This window comes from Mercenaria mercenaria, chromosome 11 (assembly GCF_021730395.1).
Source record: "Mercenaria mercenaria strain notata chromosome 11, MADL_Memer_1, whole genome shotgun sequence".
Taxonomy (NCBI): domain Eukaryota; kingdom Metazoa; phylum Mollusca; class Bivalvia; order Venerida; family Veneridae; genus Mercenaria; species Mercenaria mercenaria.
Genome location: NC_069371.1, coordinates 81,575,017 through 81,592,628, shown reverse-complemented (window position 1 = coordinate 81,592,628; position 17,612 = coordinate 81,575,017). Strand labels below are relative to the sequence as shown.

The following is a 17,612-nucleotide window of genomic DNA, read 5'->3' as shown; positions in this document are numbered from 1 at the left end:
GTCTAAAGGCTGTGTTTGACAATCGGTAGGTACTCTGAATATTGAAAAAAAGCAGTGTTTCATCTTCATATCATGCATATCAAAGAAATTCAATGCAATATATGTTTGTTAAAAAAGAACATCCTTATTTTTACCCTATAAAACTTCCTTTAACTCCTTTTGGCCTTTATTTGTTGTGCACATGTAGGCAAAACAAAAACAAACAAAATGAGAATGTTGCAGTATTCACAGTTACATGGTAAGTCTTGAATTATGGAAAAACAGAAGTCATACAATGGTTCACTTTCATTTATTTAATCCAGAAATGCACATCACATATATACATTTTAGCTTACCAGAGTAGTTGAACTCGTGCTTCATGCAACTTTTCGCATCAGCCAGACTTAAAATACACAAGTAAGTTTAGGAGCAGGTGACAGGTGCATCATTCAATATTAAGGATAAGTTCTTTAATATGTATTGTAAACATTGCCAAAATGCATTTTGGTTGAGAAATGAGCTAGTATTTTATCATGTTCAGGACCAATCCTCTGTGTTATACATATAGCGAGTGTGACATGTATGCAAAATCAGTTTTAATATTTTCTTTCTGGTCACGATTGATTCTGCCTTTGCGACCAGTGTAGATCATGATCTGCTTGGTAAGCACCCCTTTTAACAGTTAATGGTACTGTCCGAATGGGAAGATGGACAAGTTCATTATAGAAATTTAGCAGGGTAAGGGTTAATATTTTCTTTCTTGTCTGGTGTCTTAAATGCTCGTTGATGTATCTGTGTGCTAGACAGTAGGAGAGTGGTGCTTTCTTTTGTCATAATAAACTCCTATCTGTTTGTAACACTTCATACATGAAACAATTTTAATCAGTTTAAAAGATTTTGATATACAGCATTTTAGCTCACCTGAGCATAAAGTGACAGAAATGTTCCTTTGGATTATTACACTTATTGCCATCTTCTCAGGACCTTTCACTTTATTTCATTGTAAGTTTACTGAAATGTTTCTTATGGGGACCCTTTATCAAGTATCAGTTAAGCAGAGGACTTGTGTGCCGGCACACTAAAATACTTAGATTAACATGGTTAGGGAGACAACACTGTGTCTGAGGGAGCTGAGTACTGTGTCTGATGAATTCGATTTACAGATTTGCAGAAAAACATGGCCACCAGAAGTCATTGTCATTTTTCCCAATATATATGTTGTAAAAGATTTAAAAATCTCTTCAGAAACTGTTGAACTTATTTTGAAAAAAATGACAGAAATGTTCCTATGGTGACCCTACACAAAATTATTCAGTTTATTGCAGTTTGTCAAAAACATGGCCATAGAGGCCATTGTCTGTTTTTCTTATATGTATATTGTATGTTATAGGTATATAGTGAACACTTTCAAAATCTTCTTGTCAAAAAAGCTGGCCCAGTATCAAAATAATTTCTCAGATATTTCCTGTAAGGACCCTGTACTGAAATTTAGCAAGCAGTGGGATTCAGGTGAGCGATCTATGCCATCATGGCCCTCTTGCTTCTTTAAGTCTGCTGAGTACACCTTTCTCTTAGAGAGGTTCTGTTTCAATAAACTTGCAGGTGTTAACATGTAAAGGAAAACAAAGGAACCTCTTGAGTTAGATGAACATAAATTTTGAAGTGCCAAAACAAAAAAAAGTCTTAATATATAAAAAAAGAAAAATTATATTGTTTTTATACTGTTTAAAAAACACTGTTTTTAAGTAGCATATCTTGGTAGGTAATAAAACAAAGGAATGAATCAGTGGCTTTTTACTAACTTACAATGCATGTGTGTTTAATAAATGAATAAGAATGCTATAGAAAAAAACTAACATTAACTAAAAATAATCTTTATGTTTTGTGGTTGATATTATTTATAAATAATAACTAACTTAGCTTTCATGGCACCGTAATATCCTGCCTGATAGATAAAGGGTAATCTGTAGAAAATTTTTATCCTCACAAAAATATTTGATTCATGGATGCATTTAGAAAGCGTTTATCTGTATAGGAATGTTATATACGTTTTTTGTTGCCATGTTTTCAGTGATATCCACGCACGAGATGCATGTGTGCAAAAATCGCACGAGTACCAGATGGTATATCTAACAAGATAACTAACAAGTGGCTCTTGTGTAAGTAGAAACTTAAACTGCTCTCGCTGCTTACAGAATTGATAGAGGAAAACTGCAGCTCTGAATTATTGGCAGTCTTGGGTTAAAATAACTGTAGAGAAGTGTTTTTCTCGTTCCTTGTTTTCCTCCGGTAAGTAATGATGGAACTGGGAATTTGGTATTAGTTTTGTACATAGTAGGAATATATAACTTGTTGTCATGATAATGCAATATAACTGTGATAGACACTTCAGGAAGATGATATGATAATGTATTCAGCAGAGATTTCATGATAAGTGTAAAGTGTGATTGCACTGTATGCGGAAACAGAAATCTGCAGGATCGGAAACAGAAATCTGCAGGATCAGAGATTCCAAAGATAAAATTAAACAGTAAAAGTATGGAGGGTCTAATAAAACATTCAGGACAAGAATAAAGTTGAGATTGACTTGGTATTGATTTGGTGGATTGACTTTGTGACTTTCTGAAGATATTAGTCCTTAGTTAGAGTGGAAAGAGCAGAGATATTTTGAAGATCAATTGTAAATGAATTTGCAAGGATGTATAATGACCCAGAGAGGGACCGAGTTACAGAAACATTTTAAATAGTACTGCTAGAAACAAATATGGACTAAACTCCACATGTTGAATGCCAGTATATCATGGAAGGCCAAAGTGCAGACAACAAATCTTAAGAATAGTATTTTACTAACTGTTATGAAGTTACAGAAAGGTGATTCTTTATAAAAGTTGAATTTATTCAACAGATCTTTTATGAGGTAAGTAAGGAAATTATGTTAGAAAGAAGAGGTGAAGATTCATTTTGTACCCCAGAGAACTTCCATGATGCTCAAAGAGAAGTGAGGAGATCCTTAAAGGAAGGAGGAGTAGCAATTCGTTATAAACTCCACAGAGATGTAGGAAAAAAGGGTGTAGAGCATCACTGTTTACTCAACAGAGCTAGGTAAGTGAGGAGATACTGTAAGAAAAGTGGTGTAGAGTATCTTTTCTTCTCCACAGAGCTTCTACTATTTATAAGGTAAGTGAGAGATCTGATAAAAAAATAGAGGTGTGAAGTACTGTTATGTTCTCCACACAGAGCATCCACTATTTACAGGGTAAGTGAGAGATCCTGATATAAAAGAGGTGAGAAGTACTGTTATGTACCCCACAGAGCATCCACTATTTACAGGGTAAGTGAGAGATCCTGATATAAAAGAGGTGAGAGGTACTGTTATGTACCCCACAAAGCATCCACTATTTAGGGTAAGTGAGAGATCCTGATATAAAAGAGGTGAGAAGTACTGTTATGTACTCCACAGAGCATCCACTATTTACAGGGTAAGTGAGAGATCCTGATATAAAAGAGGTGAGAAGTACTGTTATGTACCCCACAGAGCATCCACTATTTACAGGGTAAGTGAGAGATCCTGATATAAAAGAGGTGAGAAGTACTGTTATGTACCCCACAGAGCATCCACTATTTACAGGGTAAGTGAGAGATCATGATATAAAAGAGGTGAGAAGTACTGTTATGTACCCCACAGAGCATCCACTGTTTACAGGGTAAGTGAGAGATCCTGATATAAAAGAGGTGAGAAGTACTGTTATGTACTTCACAGAGCACCCACTATTTACAGGGTAAGTGAGAGATCCTGATATAAAAGAGGTGAGAAGTACTGTTATGTACCCCACAGAGCATCCACTGTTTACAGGGTAAGTGAGAGGTCCGGATATAAAAGAGGTGAGAAGTACTGTTATATACTCCACAGAGCATCCACTATTTACAGGGTAAGTGAGAGATCCTGATATAAAAGAGGTGTGAAGTACTGTTATGTACCCCACAGAGCATCCACTATTTACAGGGTCAGTGAGAGATCCTGATAAAAAAGAGGTGTGAAGTACCGTTATGTACTCCACAGAGCATCCACTATTTACAGGGTAAGTGAGGAGATTGTGGTGTAAAAGAGGTGTGGTGTGTCATTGTATACTGTATAGAGCTTCCATGATTAAAAGAGTTAAGTGAGGTTCATGTAAGAAAAGTGGCCTGGATACCATTATATACTCCTCAGAGCCTTTGTGATTTACAGAGGTATTAGAGGAGATCTGGTAAGGAAGAAGAAGTGGCGATTCAGTATGTACTACACAGAGCTTTTATGATTAACAGAGGTAAGTGAAAAGTTCCAGTAAAGAAATGTGTACTTCACAGAGCTTGCATAGGAGATATGTGAGGTCAGATGCAGCGGAGTGTCTATATATACTCCACATAGCTTCTATGATTTACCGAGGTAATAGGGGAAATCTTGTTAGAGAAGAGGTGTGGAGTGTCATTACGAACTCACAAAGCTTCCATACTTTACATAGGTGGGTGAAAGTTATAGTAAGAAAATAAGTGTGGAGCTTTCTTTTGTACAGTGCTTTCATTATTACAGAGATGAGAGAAAAGTTTCAATAAGATAAGAGGTGTGCAGATTCATTATGTATTCCACATAGCTTCCACAGAGTTGCATCAAAGCTGTTGTTGTGCAGATTCGTTATGTATTCTACATATCTTCCACAGAGTTGCAGCAAAGCTGTTGTTGTGCAGATTCATTATGTATTCCACATAGCTTCCACAGAGGTGCAGCAAAGCTATTGTTGTGCAGATTCATTATGTGCAGATTCATTATGTATTCCACATAGCTTCCACAGAGTTGCATCAAAGCTGTTGTTGTGCAGATTCATTATGTATTCCACATAGCTTCCACACAGTTGCAGCAAAGCTGTTGTTGTGCAGATTCGTTATGTATTCCACATAGCTTCCACAGAGGTGCAGCAAAGCTATTGTTGTGCGGATTCATTATGTATTCCACATAGCTTCCACAGAGTTGCAGCAAAGCTATTGTTGTGCAGATTCATTATGTGCAGATTCGTTATGTATTCCACATAGCTTCCACAGAGGTGCAGCAAAGCTATTGTTGTGCAGATTCATTATGTATTCCACATAGCTTCCACAGAGTTGCAGCAAAGCTATTGTTGTGCAGATTCGTTATGTATTCCACATAGCTTCCACAGAGGTGCAGCAAAGCTATTGTTGTGGAGATTCATTATGTATTCCACATAGCTTCCACAGAGTTGAAGTGATGCTATTGTTGTGGATATTTGTTATGTATTCCACATAGCTTCCACACAGTTGCAGCAATGCTGTTGTTGCAGAGATTTGATCCTTACATTACAAACTTACCTGAAACATCATGGATTGCAAACTGTTCCAGCAGTTGAAGTTCACAGGCTATTTAGGTGACAAATATTTACTGATTTTAAACATAGAAGTTTGGCATCAGTGCATGTTGATTGATGTTTTGGCATGACTGAGACTTAATGAAACAGAAATACAGGTTGGCTGATCATTACCCAGACTGAGTAGAGCAAAAAGTTTGTACAAGATTTTAATTGGTTTGTACCTCCTTTATGCAGTGTATTATTTAACTGCATGTGGTAATAATTACACTTGTGAAGCATGTGCTGTCAGTCCTAACTTAATTACGGGCCCACGTTTATAGGTTTCAAATAAAAAAAAATGTTTCAGCTTTTATAGGATATTGGTTTATGTATAGGAATGGAAAATTTACCTGTGAAACAGATATTCAACTGAGTTTTATTGAATCCTGTGATGAAAGATCAAGGTAACCATATCAGAAGAAAGAACAGAAAAATTTGCATCACCCCATTTCTGAAGATATTGATTGGAATTTTAAGAGTTATGATAAAGTCCTTAACTGCTTCTTTAAAGTTCAATCTGAATTTTGTCAGAAAATTGATAAAAAATGCAATGAAAAATTAGTTTTATTTTTTGCTAAAAATCAATTAACATTTTTTCTTGGGTTTCCAAATTCTTCAAAGATTAGACTTTCGCTTGAGATCTCCAAAACCAATGCTTCCTCAACATTTTTCATAGTTATAAAATGCAGGAGGCTTTCAGCTGAAGGGTATGCCATGTAATCTGTAATTGTTAAAAAAAAAGTTCCGGAAATAATCAGTTTTTAAAATTATGCTATGCATGGAAGTCTGAAGGATTAGAAGAGAAAGTTTTGGAAGTTGTCCAATCAGGAAGGAAACAGTCTGGTTTCTGTAGAAGTGTTACCTATATCTTGTGTTCATTCTTGATGCATGCTTCGGAAATGAGTTGAGAATTACTAAAATGTTCACGGCATTCCTACTTGGCATCTCGTGATAAACAGAGGCTTTATAATTTAGAAACTACCCTATTGGTAATCTTTGTTTATAAGGTACAAGATAATGTTTGTATGCAAGTGAAATTGGAAGGAGAGCATGTGTTCTCATGCATTTTGAAAAACAGATGAAAATTTGTTAATTTGAAACAACCTGTTTAATTTGGATGTACTTAGGAAAGGGATTGAAGTAATTGAAAAACAGTTTATGACAAAAGATATTTTTAGAAATGTTTAGGATGTTTGTTATAAACACTGGCAGAGGATTAGAGTGTCTGATTCAGAATATTGGTCTACAATTACAAAAATGAATTTGTAGACCAGTCTTAAAATGGAGCCTTGTCATTGGTTGATATCCAATTTGTGCAAAGAATCTACCAATCAGATTCTAGATAACTTTCTAGATAAAGTTCTAGATAACTTTGAATCCTAGAGGTTGCAGGGATTTTATTAGAGTGGAATGTGTCTTTGGTCTCTACTAGTGCAAAATATGTCAGAAAGAAGTCTTCAAGCAAAGTTAAATAAAAATAGTTGTAAAAACTTTTTGCAGTTGATACAAAAATTTAATTCATTTCTAAAGATTGTGTGATTTTGAAAGGATTTGGGACCAGACAGTGCAGAAGACTATGAAAGAATGGAAGTATAAACAAACCAAGGAGCAGTTGCTTGGAAAAGTTGATAAAGTGGAAAATTCGTTACACAGAAAATGCTTTAAGGAACACTTGTTTGAAAAACTGATAGAGAAAAAATTAGTTCACCACAGACAGGGGACACTTCTCTGGAAACATTTTCAAGGAAAATTTGGGAAAATAATAGAAGAAAGCTGGTCTGTGTAAACAGTTGAGTAGCAGTTGTTTGTGTAAACAGATGAGGAACAGTTGTTATGTAGATTGTTGAGAAGGTATTTCTTTAAACAATTGAGGAGAATTTTTGTGTAAACAATAAAGGAACACTTGTTTATATAAACTTACTGATGAACTCTTTTGTGGTGGAGGAATAGAAATCATTTAAAAGAAAATTATTTAAAGAGTTGCTTTAACTATGAAAACTTGGAGCAAAGAAAAAGATAAGAAAGGACACGATTGATTCTGCCTTTTTGACCACTGTAGCTTTTGATCCGCCTGCACATCTGTGCAGTCTGATCAAGTTCGGCACTGTTCGCCATTCAGTCAGTATCTTTTTGGTAAACACCCCTTTTAACAGTTAATGGTACTGTCCAAATTGAAAGATGGACAAGTTCATTATAAAAATTTAGCAGGAAAAGGGTTAAAGATTGCAGGGAGGTGACATCAGAATGCCAGCCAACAATGTAATAAAGAACGTGACATCACAGTGCTAAACAACACAGAGTAATGATGAATGAGACATCACAATGCTAAACAGCAAAGAGTAATGAAGTATTTGACATAACAATGCTACAAAGAGTAATGAAGAATGTGACATCACAGTGCTAAACAGCAAAGAGTAATGAAGAATGTGACATCACAATGCTAAACAGCAAAGAGTAATGAAGAATGTGACATCACAATGCTAAACAGCAAAGAGTAATGAAGAATGTGACATCACAATGCTTAAGAGCAAAGAGTAATGAAGAATGTGACAGCACAGTGCTTAAGAGCAAAGAGTAATGAAGAATGTGACATCACAGTGCTAAACAAAAAAGAGTAATGAAGAATATGACAGCACAATGCCTAAGAGCAAAGAGTAATGAAGAATGTGACATCACAATGCTAAACAGCAAAGAGTAATGAAGAATGTGACATCACAATGCTTAAGAGCAAAGAGTAATGAAGAATGTGACATCACAATGCTTAAGAGCAAAGAGTAATGAAGAATGTGACATCACAATGCTACAAAGAGTAATGAAGAATGTGACATCACAATGCTTAACAGCAAAGAGTAATGAAGAATGTGACATCACAATGCTTAAGAGCAAAGAGTAATGAAGAATGTGACAGCACAATGCTACAAAGAGTAATGAGGAATGTGACATCACAGTGCTAAACAGCAAAGAGTAATGAAGAATGTGACATCACAATACTACAAAGAGTAATGAAGAATGTGACATCACAATGCTTAACAGCAAAGAGTAATGAAGAATGTGACAGCACAATGCTTAAGAGCAAAGAGTAATGAAGAATGTGACAGCACAATGCTACAAAGAGTAATGAGGAATGTGACATCACAGTGCTAAACAGCAAGGAGTATGAAGAACTTGATATCACAGAATGTTGAGTGAAGGAGAAATAAATTGAGACTATGACATACAGAAGGTTTACAATCAAACATTGTTTTAGAGTGTGAACAATTCACTTTAAACCTGCTGTAAGATCAAACAAATTTCATCTCATTCTTTATTACTCATGCACTAAAGTTTTGTCAATAAAAAAATCCAGATTTGAGACTCTTAACTTGAGCTAAAAGATAGCAACCTTCTCAACTTATCACATGTTTTGGATGATTTTTTAGCTTGACTATTCGAAGAATAGGGGAGCTATCCTACTCGCCCTGGTGTCGGCGTGAGCGTCCCACAAATGTTAAAGTTTGCGTACCACCCCAAATATTTTCAAAGTCCATTGAGATATTGCTTTCATATTTTGCATACTTGTTTACCATCATGACCCCAGTCGGTAAAAAGGTGGAGGCAACTCTATCAAGCATTTTGACTGAATTATGGCCCCTTTTCGACTTAGAATAAATGTTAAAGTTTGCGTACCACCCCAAATATTTTCAAAGTCCATCGAGATATTGCTTTGATATTTTGCATACTTGTTTACCATCATGACCTCAGTCTGCAAAAAGGAGGAGGCAACACTATCAAGCATTTTGACTGAATTATGGCCCCATTTCGACTTAGAATAAATGTTTAAGTTTGTGTACCACCCCAAATGTTTTCAAAGTCCATTGAGATATTGCTTTGATATTTTGCATACTTGTTAACCTTCATGACCCCAGTCTGTAAAAAGGAGGAGGCAACTCTATCAAGAATTTTGACTGAATTATGGCCCCTTTTCGACTTAGAATATGCTTATTGTAATGTTAAAGTTTTACTCATTGATTATATTATACTATCAAGCACTGAGAATAGTCGAGCGCGCTGTCCACTGACAGCTGTTGTTTTTCTCCCAAGATTCAATCAATTATGGTTGCTGAGAATGTGACCAGTGGTACAAAAATGCCATGATGAATGACCAAAAATATTATGCAGAATGGAGTAAACCAATGTAAGGCTTTTAAAACAATGGAGAAAACATTACTTAGCTCATTAGCGAGAAGGCAGATCTACAGATCACTGGGTCGTGAGTTCGATACCCGGGTGGGGCGTATGTTCTCCGTGACGATTTGATAAAAGATTTTGTGTCTGAAATCATTTGTCCTTCACCTCTGATTCATGTGCGGAAGTTGGCAGTTAGAGAACAGGTTTGTACTGGTACAGAATCCAGGAACACCAGTTAGGTTAACTGCCCACTGTTACATAACTGAAATACTGTTAAAAACATCGTTAAACCAAAAACAAACAAACAAGCAATGCAGCGAAATTACCAACAACTGTTAGCATGGAGCACAAGCAAGAGATAGCATGTATAAAGAACATTAGACAATATAATTGTGTAGGAAAATTGAAGGGTGGATGATTTCATTAGAAAAATCAGAAGATTGCGTTTTACAGAGTTTATATGTATCTGACATGACTTGTAACAAATGGTTCTATGTTATTTGTTGTATATTTCAGGACTGGGTGATAGACTGGACGGAAGTAAGGGTCAGCTACAGTGATGGAGTATCCAAGGTGTACAAAGGACTTACACATCAGTAAGTGAATTTTTATTTTAATGGTAGAACTTTTTTTTTATTTCCAATTTTACATTAAATTAGAAATATGCTAAAAGTAAGGTAAGTTCCAGGGTAGTACATTTTAGACATTTGTTTAGAAATTTTCTGAGTTTATCTATAAAATGATTTAGGATAAGCTGTAAAACCTGTGTGTAATGACTGCCCATTGCAAAGGAAAAAAGTGGTATATATATTATGCAGATGGTCAAAACCTTTTGGAAGTATTTTAACTTGAAACTCAAACCAAGATTGTGTTTCAGCATTAGGAAAAAGGTCTGTTTTCAATTTACATGGTAAATCAAAATTCATGTAAATTGATGAAGCATAATTTTAATTTATTACAGAAATTTGAATAAGTAAAGCAGTCACTCCAGTCAAACAAAAGGAATAACTTTCATCATAAATATGCTGTTCCATGTACTTTTCATGTCCAAAGTGTAATATCTGGATACTTGTGCACTTTCAGAACCTTGTCTGGAAATGGTTGTTATTCAGATTTTTCGGTAGGCTAGGAAAAATCAGAGATAGTTCATCAAATTTTGAAGTTATTTATCATAAAGTGTTTTGACACTCATCATTGTTTTTGAAGGAATTATGGGAAACGTATAATTATGATGCTTGGTGTTTCAGAAATGTGATTTCCTTTTAAAGTCCATTTAAATATGTATGCTTTTCAGCTGAAATTGCAATATGATAAGGCTGCATTGATTTATAAACAATGGTCTCTTTATTTCAATTTCAATCTAATTTAAAGCTTGCATGGAACAGTGACATGCATTCTTCACATGCTTTGTGGTCAAGTGGCTTGATAGTTGATGCCTGATGAGTTAATTTTAACCCTTCACTGATGTCTGTTACCTTTGTGCATGCACTATGACAAAACTTGAAGATGTGAGCAAAAGCAAAGCAGGTCAAAAGGATATGATAGGTAAAATAGGGCCTAGTGGTAAAGAGTCATTGTGATTTCTGTTCACAGGACATCTTCAGAATTGTGTTATCTCTGTTCACAGGTGGTCACTAGTCATGTGATCTTTTTTCGCAGGTTGTCTTCAGTCATATGGTATTTGTTCACAGGTGATCTTGTGCCATGTGATCTCAGTTCACAGATGTTCATGAGCTGTGTGATCTCAGTTCACTGATGTTCATTAGCCGTGTGATCTCAGTTCACACATGTTCATGAGTCATGTGATCTCAGATCACAGATGTTCACGAGTCATGTGATCTCAGTTCACAGGTGATATTGAGTAATATGATTTCAGTTCACAGGTGGTATTGTGATCTCAGTTCACAGGTTGTCTTAAGTCATAACGATCTCTATTCACAGGCTGTGTGTAATGTGATCTTAGTTCATAGGCGGTCTTGAGACATATGATCTCAGTTCACTTGTTCACCTGTGGTCTTGAGTCATGTAATTTCGTTTCACTGTTGATCTCTGTCCACTGGTGATATTTGGCTCATGCTTGACTGTATGCTGTAAAAACAGAAATTTTCACGAGGGTTCAAATTTTGCTATATTCGCCAGGCCCAACAAATCGAGAAAATTAATCCTCGCATAAATATGCACCATAAGTATAATTCAGATTCAAGTAGGATAGCATTTTTACAATTTTGTGAATATTAAACCTCGCAAAATACTCAAAATTTCAAATCCACGAAATTCTTACCCAGCGAAAATACGTGCTTTTACAGTATCAGTATTAGAAACTGTTGACTGTTGTTCACATGGAAAGTTTCATATGCGTGTTAAGATAGCGACATATCTGATCTCAACATTTAAATTGCATTTCATTACAAAAAGGTTGTAGCAAAAGTTTTTACGCTATTCATGTCTGTTCCTTCATGTAGACAGAAACATTCTGTAAATATCTGTTATTAAAAGTACAAAGTTATTTTGGAACCAAGTTGCTACATTTTTTGTAGTAGTCGAGGAAGAAAAGTGCCAAAGAATTTCAAACTTGTGCAGTGAAAGTAGTTTAAGTGATTACCTTTCACAGTTGTCTGACAAAAGTGCAGTTCAATTAAGCTTACATTAGATAAAAATTCTGACTGGGTTTTTCCCACAGAAATAACAACCTCCGCGCATGAATATTTTCAAACAATCGACAAAATAATTGACAAAATTAATACACAACCTGCAAACACTCCGGTGACTGTTGTAGTGCTAACATTGCTGGTTTGTTGTTATTTTAGATGGCTGCACACATTTCATCAAGTTGGTGCCTGGTATATCAACATTATATTGGTTGGTTCCAAAGGATCCACCATAGAAACATTGACATCCTATGTTATGGTGCAGGAACCAGTCACTGGATTACAGCTGAATGGACCAATAGCTTTGGCATATCAAGAGTAAGTTTTTATGCCCCCGGCATTTACTGATGCGGGAGGCATATAGTGATTGTCCTGTCTGTCCGTTCGTTTGTCCGTCCATCCGTACGAGGTTAAGCAAATGGGACCATTTTGTCTAGCATCAATACCCCTAACTAGAATGACTTGATACTAATGCAGATGTAACCTGTGACCATTCCTCATCATCAGACATCACCTGACCTCAGTTTGACCTTGACCTCGTTTTGGACTTAGGTTGCTTTGTATCGACAAGGATGCCACCGGGGGCATCAAGCGTTTATTGAACGCAGCTCCTTGTTTAGCTTGAATTTATTTGTTTCTGAGAGTACAGACCATGGACAAATTTCACTGCTAGCAGAATATGAACCTATTTCCTCTGTAAGAAGTTGGGCTATCAATTTACCTCTGTACGAAGTTGGGCTATCAATTTACCTCTGTACAAAGTTGGGCTATCAATTTACCTCTGTACGAAGTTGGACTACCAATTTACCTCTGTACGAAGTTGGGCTATCAATTTACCTCTGTACAAAGTTGGACTATCAATTTACCTCTGTACGAAGTTGGACTATCAATTTACCTCTGTACGAAGTTGGGCTATCAGTCTCTGCATCAGTGTAATATCACATAAACAGAACTGCCCAAGAAGCCAGGCAGTCTACCCCAGCATTTGTTTAAAAGCATTTTATACAGAACTGACCATCAAATAGGAAGGTTGCTAACTTGAATCACTTGCCACTCACCGTTCTGGGTTTGAGCCTCACTCGTAGCATGAATTCGTCTTTTAAGGAAGCCATTCAGCGGGCTAACAGAAGGTTGATGGTTTTACCCCGGTACCCGTTTATGATGAAATTATGCATGGAGAGGCACCTGAGGTCTTCCTCCACCATCAAAGCTGGACAGTCGCCATATGACCTATAATTGTGTCGGTGTGACATTAAATCCAACAAAAACAAAACATAAGACCATCAAATCTTCCCATTTGCAGTTGGAATGAAATATTTTTACATTATCATTTACACAGGATTTGATTAAAAATGCATATTGTCAAATTGTTTGATTTCATGAAATTCCATGGTTTTGCCCAAAAATGGCTATTTATTTGTAGATATGAATTTGTTGATTGCACTTTGAAGATAAAATCAGTGAGAATTTAATTTGTTTATTATACCACTACAAACGAAGTTTGAGTGTGGGGGGATATATAGGAGTGAGCTTGTCGGGCGGTCCGTTGGTTTTCATGGTTTTCGGACAATAACTCTTGAAAGACTTGACAGTTTTAAATAATATTTGTTACACAGGTGTAATATCATAAAATACAGGTCAAGTTCGACATTGGCTGCAAACCACCATTTTTAGCTCATCTGATTTTTGGAGAATAAAAATGATGAGTTATTTATCATCACTTGATCTGCGTCTGCGTTGGCGTTGGCATCGGCATCGGCATCGGCATTGCCTGGTTAAGTTTTATGTTTAGGTCCGTTTTTCTCCTAAACTATTAAAGCTATTGCTGTAAAACATGCAGCACTTGTTCACCATCAATAGCTGACACTGTACAGCAAGAAACATAACTCCATCCTGCTTTTTGCAAGAATTATGGCCCCTTTTGGACTTAGAAAATATCAGATTTCTTGGTTAAGTTTTATGTTTAGGTCAGCTTTTCTCCTAAACTATCATAGAAAATATCATAAAAACTCACGGGTTGGACAATATTTCTATTATATAGAGACAAAAAAATCAGATGATTGTCTGCACCCACAAGACGATGCTCTTGTTTGACTTAGAAATGGCCCCTTTCCAACTTAAAATTTGCCAAACTAATGGTTTCCGGGTAATAACTCTGATTACTCGGACCTTCCTTGTAAAGCTAATTTACTGATAAAATTCATATTTTATTATTAACTTTTCCTATTGACTGATGCCTTGTCAAGCTAATTTACTGATAAAATTCATATTTTCCTATTAACTTTTCCTATTGACTGATGCCTTGTAAAGCTAATTTACTGATAAAATTCATATTTTCCTATCAACTTTTTAGCCCACCATCATCAGATGGTGGGCTATTAAAATCACTCTGCGTCCGTGGTCCGTCATTCCGTCCGTCCGTCCGTCAGTCCGTCCGTCCGTCCGTCCGTCCGTCCGTCCGTCCGTCCGTTAACAATTTCTCGTTATCGCATCTCCTCAGAAACTACTTGGGGGATTTTGACCAAACTTTGTCAGAATGATGTATTGGTACCCTAGTTGTGTCCCCCTGAAAATCAGACTGGTTCAACAATTTATGAGTGAGTTATGGCCCTTTGTTTATTTCTATAATTTATATAGATTTATATAGGGAAAAACTTTGAAAACCTTCTTGTCCAAAACCACAGAGCCTAGGACTTTGATATTTGGTATGAAGCATCATCTAGTGGTCCTCTACCAAGATGATTCAAATTATTTCTCTGGGGTCAAATATGGCCCCGCCCTGGGGGTCACATGGTTTATATAGACTTATATAGGGAAAAACTTTGAATAACCTCTTGTCCAAAACCACAGGGCCTAGGGCTTTGATATTTTGTATGTGACATCATCTAGTGGTCTTCAACTAAGATTGATCAAATTATACCCCTAGGGTCAAATATGGCCCCGCCCTGGGGGTCATATGGTTTACATAGACTTATATAGGGAAAAACTTTGAAAATCTTCTTGTCCAAACCACAAAGCCTAGGGCTTTGATACTTGTAATGTAGCATCATCTAGTGGTTCTCTACCAAGTTTGTTCAAATTATCCTCCTAGGGTTAAATATGGCCCCGCCCCGGGGGTCAATTGGTTCATATAGACTTATATAGGGAAAAGCTTTTAAAATGTTCTTGTCAGTAACTACAACATTCAAACTTGGACCACATGTATATTTTTGAGTGGCAAGATGAACCTTGACATGAGTTGACCTTGATTTTGACCTAGTGACCTACTTTCACATTTCTGTAGCTACAGCTTTCAAATTTGGACCACATGCATAATTTTGTGCACTGGAAAAAACTTTGACCTTTATTTTGACCTAGTGACCTACTTTCACATTTTTGAAGGTACAGGCATCAAATTTGGACCATATGTATAGTTTCGTGTTTCAAAATGAAATTTGACATTGATTTTGACCTAGTGACCTACTTTCACATTTCTCAAGCTACAGCCTTCAAATTTGGACTACATGCATAGTTTTGTGTACCGAAAAAAACCTTGACAATGACCTAGTGACCTACTTTCACATTTTTGAAGGTACAGGCTTCAAATTTGGACCACTTGCATAGTTTTGTGTACTGAAATGACCTTTGACCTTTACATTGACCTAGTGACCTACTTTCACATTTTTAAGGTACAGGCTTCAAATTTGGACCACATGCATAGTTTTGTATTCCGAAATAATATTTGACCTTAATTTTGACCTAGTGACCTACTTTTACATTTCTCAAGCTACAGCCTTCAAATTTGGACCACTTGCATAGTTTTGTGTACTGAAATGACCTTTGACCTTTACATTGACCTAGTGACCTACTTTCACATTTTTAAGGTACAGGCTTCAAATTTGGACCACATGCATAGTTTTGTATTCCGAAATAATATTTGACCTTGATTTTGACCTAGTGACCTACTTTTACATTTCTCAAGCTACAGCCTTCAAATTTGGACCACATGCATAGTTTTGTGTACCGAAACAAACTTTGACCTTTACATTGACCTAGTGACCTACTTTCACATTTTTGAAGGTACAGGCTTCAAATTTGGACCACATGCATAGTTTTGTATTCCGAAGTAAAATTTGACCTGGATTTTGACCTAGTGACCTAGTTTTACATTTCTCAAGCTACAGCCTTCAAATTTGGACCACTTGCATAGTTTTGGGTACCAAAATGAACTTTGACCTTAAGATTGACCTAGTGACCTACTTTCACATTTCTGTAGCTACAGGCTTCAAATTTAGGACCACATGCATAGTTTTGTGTACCGAAGCAAACTTTGACCTTGACATTGACCTAGTGACCTACTTTCACATTTTTGAAGGTACAGGCTTCGAATTTGGACCACATGCATAGATTTGTGTTGTGTACGAAAATGAAATTTGACCTTGAGCTAGTCAGTAAGTCTTGAAATTTGGAACACTCAAAAATGGCACATTGGTGGGCGCCAAGATCACTCTGTGATCTCTTGTCCTATTGACTGATGCCTTGTAAAGCTAATTTTCTGATAAAATTCATATTTTCCTATTAACTTTTCCTATTGACTGATGCCTTGTAAAGCTAATTTACTGATAAAATTCATATTTTCCTATTAACTTTTCCTATTGAGGCTCTTTCACAAACACTCGTTTCAGTTTTTTTGCCCCCGAAGGGAGGCATATAGTTTTTGAACCGTCTGTCGGTCTGTCGGTCTGTCTGCAATTTTCATGTCCGGTCCATATCTTTGTCATCGATGGATGGATTTTCAAATAACTTGGCATGAATGTATACCACAGTAAGGCGACGTGCAGTGCGCAAGACCCAGGTCCATAGCTCAAAGGTCAAGGTCACACTTAGACGTTAAAGGATAGTGCATTGATGGGCGTGTCCTGTCCATATCTTTGTCATCGATGGATGGATTTTCAAATAACTTGGCATGAATGTGTACCACAGTAAGACGACTTGCAATGCGCAAGACCCAGGTCCATAGCTCAAAGGTCAAGGTCACACTTAGACGTTAAAGGATAGTGCATTGATGGGTGTGTCCGGTCCATATCTTTGTCATCGATGGATAGATTTTCAAATAACTTGGCATGAATGTGTACCACAGTAAGACGACGTGCAGTGTGCAAGACCCAGGTCCGTAGCTCAAAGGTCAAGGTCACACTTAGACGTTAAAGGAATGTGCATTGATGGGCGTGTTCGGTCCATATCTTTGTCATCGATGGATGGATTTTCAAATAACTTGGCATGAATGTGTACTACAATAAGACGACATGTCACACGCAAGACCCAGGTCCGTAGCTCAAAGGTCAAAGTCACACTTAGACGTTAAAGATCATTTTTCATGATAGTGCATTGATGGGCATGTCCGGTCCATATCTTTGTCATTCATGCATGGATTTTAAAA

General features: G+C 36.5%; 1 protein-coding gene across 1 annotated transcript in view; it reads left to right on the top strand.

Moving 5' to 3' along the window:
- LOC123531250 (polycystin-1-like) overlaps positions 1-17,612 on the top strand; it is a 243,770-nt gene that overhangs the window by 150,794 nt on the left and 75,364 nt on the right. The window contains exons 11-12 of the mRNA XM_053518239.1: positions 10,062-10,141; positions 12,353-12,511. Coding sequence (XP_053374214.1) covers positions 10,062-10,141; positions 12,353-12,511 — 239 coding nt within the window. The remainder of the gene's footprint in view (positions 1-10,061; positions 10,142-12,352; positions 12,512-17,612) is intronic.